Here is a 7,500-nt window from a genome sequence, read left to right as displayed (position 1 = left end):
AGTTGGTAAGAGCGTCGCACCGGTATCATGAGGTCACGGGTTCAAACCCCTTAAAATCCTGAATTTTTCAGGTTTCTCTAAGCAATTGCTAAAATTGCGTCCATAACTGCGAGGATCATAGCTTTACTTGATTTCATATCTGCAGTTCAGTATATGATTCATTTCATATATCATTTCGTTCATTGATAACTGATAAATTTATTAAATTTGCCACCTCGGATGTTGCATTTCTAACTTTCTGATTCGTTCATTCATCCTCAATATTGTACAGCTGTATGACCTAATTTGGAAACTGATTGCATCAAGTGCTACCAAGTTGAAAAATTGTGCATGAAGCGAAATTTTAATTTCCAAGCGTCCAAGTGTTCAGAATTTACCAGTACTGAAACTACTGAAAAAAAAAAACCACTATATTTTAATGTAATAATAATTACTATAGAGTATGAGGCAATGTTGAACTGAATCTCACCAGAATTTAAACTCTGGTAATCTTCTTATAAAAGGTCTGAACTCTTGGTCTGCTTTAGTGGGAAGTTCTGGACCATCTTCTTCTGCAGATGAGAAATAATTAAAGAATAAAGGAAAAAAATTCCCTTGAACTCATTTTAAAATGAGTTTGAGAACAGTAGAGTTACTACTGTATTTTGGAGTCTTACAGGGAAATGCTAGGTAATCACAAGGTTTTGAACATTTGAAATTTGTAATATGAAATTGTTGTAAATCTGAGAATCATTAGGCCAACCTTTTTCAAGATTATTTAAGACAATCCATTTCAGTATTGTCCTAGAAAAGGCGAGCATCAAAAGGCCGTCGCACGGCTACAAAAAGAAAAATCAGCACTTGTGGACCACGTTATAAAAACGAATCATGACATCGCGTGGAATGAGGCCACTATTCTTAGAACTGACAATAACTGGCGACAAAGGAAAATTCTTGAGGCTTGGGAAATAAACTGTGCTAAAGACCCCCTCAACCGAGACGATGGAGCACTACTCCCCAAGGAGTATTTGCATTTGACTATTGGAGAAAGAAAAAATGACACTAACTTTAGAATTTTAATTAGCGTTTTAGTTTATATCTTAGCTTTCGTGTAAATTTTATCTTTCACTTTCCCTGATAAAGGTTGTTGAATACAACCGAAACGTCGGAAAGGAATTTATATTTCAAACACCAGAGTAACATATATTTATATTTTTTATTTGCCAATTCTATCACGTTGTTTTACAATTGCTAGTGATTATTGCAATGTTATTCTATTCTACTTTATGGGCATTTTGTGCGTCATGAAATAACATGTACAAGTACAACTAAAATTGAATGAAATAGCTTGGTACCACAAGAAACTCCCCGCAAAAATTCCAGGGAAGCCCCCCCAGATCCCTGGTACCAAGGAGTTAGCAAACCACCACCTCCTAGCATTGCCCTTTTTTCAACTTTGCTTAATTTTGTTTAGCAACATATAACATACATGTAGATGACGACATTAAAATTAACTAGATGCTGTTTAATATAGAATTTTATAAAATAATTAGGATAGTGCACACACTCTCACTGGTCAATAGCTGTGTTTAGATGAGAGTATGGAAACACTTGTGTCACATCACACAAATTTTGATTGGTTATGTGTTGTCAGACGTGCATTTTGATTGGCTGGGAAGAAATATGAGCATGTATCAAGAAATTCTGTTTCAATCTAGAAGAAAAAAAACCAGCATTTTCCTTCAATTGTTGAATTATCTTTGAGAAATATTTTATAAAAGCAATAGAGGACTTTTTTCTGTGTTTCCATAGCCTCATCTAAACACTCTGGGGAGTTGAGAGAATTCTCGACAGTTCTGCAAACCCTCGACTGCGTCTCGGGTTGCATAACTGTTGAGAATTCTCCCACCTCCCCAGAGTGTTTAGATGAGGCTATGGAAACACGGAAAACATCCTCTATGGATTAAATATCTCTCAGATACATGTACATGTAGTATGCCCACCAGCCAATCGAAACGCCCATTTGATGATACATGACCAATCAAAATTCGTATGTCACAGCCGTGTTTCCATACTCTCATCTAAACACAGCTATTGACCAATGAGAGTGCGCAAACTATCCTAATTATTTCATAAATAATTATATCAAACTCTTACTTTTAAAAGTCACAGCGAACATACAAAGGAACCTTGACAAAGAACCAAGAGCAACAACACTGATTTTGAATGCAATCATAGTAAAATATAAGAAATGAGTAGCCTTGTCACTGCACACTTTGTATGAAGGTTCCCCTGTTGTTATCTCTACTGATTAGAATAAAAGCAGGTAAAGGAACACACCTATGTCACTCTCACCTAATTCTTCTAGCGCTGGATCAATCTTAGGTGTCAGGAATGCGATAAACAAATTAAGTTGGTAAATACCAAGTGCATATGTAACTATATACCATCCCTGTGAAGGAAGACAAATTAGGTCAAATCATATCAAATCAGTTTGTTGACCACACAATATTAAAATATAGTATACACATGTACATGTATATTTGAAAATAAAATAATGGTGAGGGGACCTCATGGTAAATACCAAGTGCATATGTAACGACTACATGTAGTATCTACCATCCCTGTGAAAGAAGAAGAAGAAGAAGAAGAAGAAGAAGAAGAAGAAGAAGAAGAAGAAGAAGAAGAAGAAGAAGAAGAAGAAGAAGAAGAAGAAGAAGAAGAAGAAGAAGAAGAAGAAGAAGAAGAAGAAGAAGAAGCCTAACAATACAAAAGTATTAAAGATATTAAAGTAATAAAAATACAAAACTATTTAAAATCTACAATAAAAATATAAAATCCACAAATTTTGAATGAAAACCATGCCGCCATGGTAGAAAAAGGCCTTTTTTCGTTGACTCTAATTTAATTCTTGGTAGTTTAATGTGGATGCTATGTCTAGTGATATCCTTTTGATGTACAGTCATTGTTAAAATTAAAGTAATTAATTAAAAATCGTGGACAATAATTCTTGTTCTTTAGTACTTAATTCTGGCAAGTTGCAGCCAGCCAAGGTTCCAAAACTATGAAAGTGGATGGAAATTGTGTGGGTTGCCAGACGATTTTTACAACCCAGTAGGAGGCAGCTCATTGGTTGTAAATGTAACAACAAGTGTTGAGATTTAGAACCTGAGAAATCATACAATTGACTCTTGAATAATTATTGTTTACTTAATTCTAGATAGACTGCTGGAAGTCCACTTTAATCATGCAAGTGAGCTGAGAGGGCTGAAAGGGACTGCTATTGTAGCTACATGTAGCAGTCTACATAACTTCTGGAGAAAGCAAGGAACTTTCTTTTGAAGGGAGATGCATACTGCATACTTGCAGGAAAAACAGAGAAAAAATTTGTGAGATTCAAGCTCTTATAACGTCCTCAGAAGAAAGGACAAATGATACTGTCAGCTATGAATATTGAAAGACTGGTCGGACAAGACATCACCGAAAGTGAAATCTGAGAATGAAACATCTTTTTATTTAATTTTTGTTCAGTTATAATGACACTTTTGCTGAATAAATTTATCAATAATTGATTGGTCAATTACTTGATCACATACACTGCATTTATTTGCAGTCTTTTAGTCTGCTGCTAATATTATCACTTATTACATGATCATCACTCCAAATTATTTAAGGTCTTGTGTTTTGTGTCCTCTATAATTGTATTCCCGCACATGTCAATTTGTCCCTCAACTACCTGTATGATGTTGCCTTGCTGCCTGGAGTTTTTAACCCCACAGTTAAATAGTGACCAAGGAAAAAATAAAGTTACATGTATAGTAGTTGTTACTGTACATGTACAAGTACATTGCAAAAGGCAAATTATATGGACACAAGAGCACAGTCCTACCTGCAAATAAAAAATCCTAGACAAAAACAGAACCATCATAACAAATGTAGCAATCCATCTAGGTAGGAGATGAGGAACTGTATTGTCAAGAAACCTCTGATATCTCTGCAGTTGCAAACAAACACAAAAATACCATTATGGAAACAAGCCATCCACACTCACATGAAGTGTGTTAACATCAATGTGGCCAAAATTGTTTGAAGGAGAAACAAAGAAATGATGGTTTATTGGTAGAGTGGTTACCCACCAAGCTGATTCTGTTAAATGGAAGGTGGGTTTTTTTTATTTATAAAAAGCATCTCATAAATTAAGCAGTCAAATTTGCTCTGACACTTCCGTAAGATCTTGAAACTATGAGATATGTCCCTTGAAAAACATAAGGGATCTGCCATCGGGAAACACATCAGAGATCAACATGGGAGGGACCCAAGGGACATATCTCATAGTTTCAAGATCTTATGGAAGTGCCAGAGCAAATTTGACTGCTTAATTTATGAGACGCTTTTCAGAAAACAACTAAAGCCAACTTTGAACACGCAGTCTGACTCCATCCATGCAAAGTTATTTTTATAGCTCGGAGTATTTCATATATTCTTTTGTAAAGCTTTTTGTCCTATTGTTATCTAGCCTTTTTTAGTTTTCATCACTTACCTTTTGTAACGCTTAGTACGTTTCCACATTTTTATCACTTTTCATATTCTCACGTGTAATTTTACTTCTTATGTGCAAAGTTTTATTCATTTTTTTAAATTTGAAAATGATCTCAGCTAGATCAAAACGTCGTAAAATTTTATCACTAGTTTTTATCTTAAAATAAATAATTTATTGGTGACAAATGAAGCTGATCGGCAGTGCTCTAAATAAAAAAAAAATTCTAGTTTGTCTCTGTTTCAAAAGCCGGGCAACTAAACCCGTAAATTTGATTGCCCTGATAAATGCTTGGTTGTCCTTTGGGAAACTCCCCACGATTAAAATGTATGCCGTGATGAGATGCAATACCATGGTGTTGGAGCTTGAGTATCCCATAGTTCTAAGTGTGTGCCAGTGGTTTTTTTGTGGAAGTCTGGCTTTAAGTTCTAGCATTTTCAAAATGGAGTCTTCGACCTCCATTGCCAGCTACATCTATCTGACAATTTTCTGTATAAGCTACAGATATTCGAAACAGGGGAAACAGTCTGCTCAACTGCGGCAAATTAATTGTTAACTTCACACTACTATCAAACATTGACAACAAAAAACCGTTGAGTGAGTCGGGTGCTGATTACATGTATGTAATACATTTTCTACTTTTGGCCGGGTTGTTTGTTGTTTTTTCTTTGGGCAACAACCTTTTCATTTTACCAAAAACTAGTCGCCCGGTAAACTTTCTGGTTGTCTGCGATGACCGGACAACTGCTAATTTCAAACACTGCGATTAGTATGATAATAATATTATGAAGAATAATTACATGCATGCAGAGTGAGGAAGGAGTAATCTGAGGAGGTGAACAAGAGAAGGGATAAGACAGATAACTTACTGAGATCTGAACTAGTATTAATAATTCTTGACCAGGCATAATTTGTCTTAAACTGGATAACTGATGCTATTATTTTGTCCAATAAGAAAATTAAGGCTATTTGACTCTTGCCCTAAACATGGTTTGAGCCAAGGAATGATGTACAGGTATCTTGATAAAATAATTATGATGCTTGTTACGGTGAGCGCTGTCCATCCAACGACTCTCATATTGATATTATTGATGTATTTTACCACATCATCTTAACAGTCAAGTGGCAAGTCTGTTTGCAATGGATCCTATAGACAGCCTGGCTTGTGAAGAAACAGAAACAGGTTGCTACTGGTTGTCTGTTGGGTGAACCTTTCGGTGAACCATCATGTTATTGGTTGTGAAGACTGTGAATAGTGATTGATGTAAAATGGTTGTTTGGTCAAAAGCTACATGTAATTAGCGAGCTAGAGTTATGAGTGGAATCATGGTCAATAGAGCGAGTTTCAATCGAGTGTCGTAAAACCAAAACCAAAGTAATTACTTTGGCCAATCAAAAAGGACGGAGACAATCCAGTAAACCAATCAAACCTCGAAGTAATTACACGTAGGCAACACAAAGCAGGGGAAAATGTGCATGCGCGAGCCACAATTGGTTTGGGTTTCACTTCTGATTGGTTGAAAAAGTGGCGCAAGAACTTTGAACCAACCACTGAGTGAAGTAATGAATCAATTCGCTAATTACTTTCGACACTCAATTGAAAACAGCGCTGATGCTGGAGAAATAATGCACATGAACAATAACATGAAAGCACAAGAAAAGTATTTACCTGTGATAAGGTTATAAAGAACTTTTTTATAACGCTTGGCTGCGAATGTCCACTTTCTTCTTGGGGATCATCCATCTCTCACTACCTAAAGAATGAAGAAATGCACATCATTCCAAAGCAATGATGATGACGATGATGATGATTAATAATAATAATAATAATAATAATAATAATAGAGCAAGTTTCCATTGAGTGTTGTAAAAAACCAATGTACTCACTTTCGCCAATCAAAAAGAATGGAGACAATCCAGTAAATCATTTAAAACTGTGTCGAATTAATTACACATACATGTAGCAGACATAAAGTGTAGAAAAATGTGAATGCGCAAGCCAAGATTGGTTTTGATTTTACTTCTGATTGGTTGAAAAAGTGGAGCAAGAACTTAAACCAATCACTGAGTGAAGTTATGCAAAAGCAATTTGCTAATTACTTTCAACACTCAATTGAAAAATGCTCTAATAACAATAATAATGATAATACCAGGGCCAATGGAGCAAATTTCATGATAAAAATAAACTCAATTGAAGAGTTCTGACTGGATGGGGACTGACCTATTGAGAGATTCAACCGGTGATTATCCAGAAGAACACTGGTGATCAGAGTACTGGGCTTGAAACCAAGTACTCCAAGTTAAATGTGTGGTGCACTTACCATCTGGCCATGCTGCATCTACAGTTTCTTATGTCCTACCTACAGGTAGGGAGATGCAGTGGCCTCATGGTTAGTACACTTGACTCTGGATTGAGTGGTCCGGGTTTAGGCCCTGGCCGGGGACATTGTGTTGTGTTCTTGGGCAAGACACTATTCTCATGGTCCATCTCTCCACCCAAGTGTATAAATGGGTCCTGGCAAATTTAATGCTGGGGATAGCCCTGCGTTGGACTAGCATCCCATCCAGGGGGAAGCAGAAATACTCCTAGTCGCTTCATGCGACAGAAACCGGGATAAGCTCTGGCCTAATGGGCCACTTGGCTCGTAAGCAGACTTAACCTTTACCTATAGGTACCTTGCACAAATACCTTTATTACACCCATTGATTCCTGGGAGACTTAGTAGATTTCACTATGTCTAACGTTAGACTATGTTACACGTGGGGGGGGGGGGGGGGAGGGGGGGGAGGGGGGGGGGGTCAGGAGTCACTGGGTTAAAGAGGGTTTCTCCTTTCTCCTTGGAAACTATCCAGGAGCAGGGCTGCAATTTGCACCAATGTGACCCGGATTTGAATTCCAGACTCAGCATCATAAGCAGGTTGAGTTTGTTGAGTTTGTTGGTTCTCTACTCTGCTCCAAGAGGTTTTTCTCTGTGTACTCTGGA

At 36.8% G+C, this 7,500-nt stretch overlaps 1 protein-coding gene across 2 annotated transcripts in view; it reads right to left on the bottom strand.

Moving 5' to 3' along the window:
* Positions 1-7,500, bottom strand: part of LOC137975067 (protein RER1-like) — a 13,969-nt gene that overhangs the window by 5,785 nt on the left and 684 nt on the right. The window contains exons 2-5 of one of the 2 annotated variants that reach the window (XM_068822115.1): positions 6,186-6,270; positions 3,869-3,973; positions 2,320-2,431; positions 470-551 (exon numbers count right to left, since the gene is read on the bottom strand). In XM_068822115.1, the coding sequence (XP_068678216.1) occupies positions 470-551; positions 2,320-2,431; positions 3,869-3,973; positions 6,186-6,260 (374 nt within the window). In that variant the 5' untranslated portion in view covers positions 6,261-6,270. The remainder of the gene's footprint in view (positions 1-469; positions 552-2,319; positions 2,432-3,868; positions 3,974-6,185; positions 6,271-7,500) is intronic. The other variant, XM_068822116.1, reaches the window with a different exon arrangement.

The sequence above is a fragment of the Montipora foliosa genome, chromosome 11, assembly GCF_036669935.1.
Source record: "Montipora foliosa isolate CH-2021 chromosome 11, ASM3666993v2, whole genome shotgun sequence".
Lineage (NCBI taxonomy): Eukaryota > Metazoa > Cnidaria > Anthozoa > Scleractinia > Acroporidae > Montipora > Montipora foliosa.
This window is presented reverse-complemented; position numbering and strand designations above follow the sequence as displayed.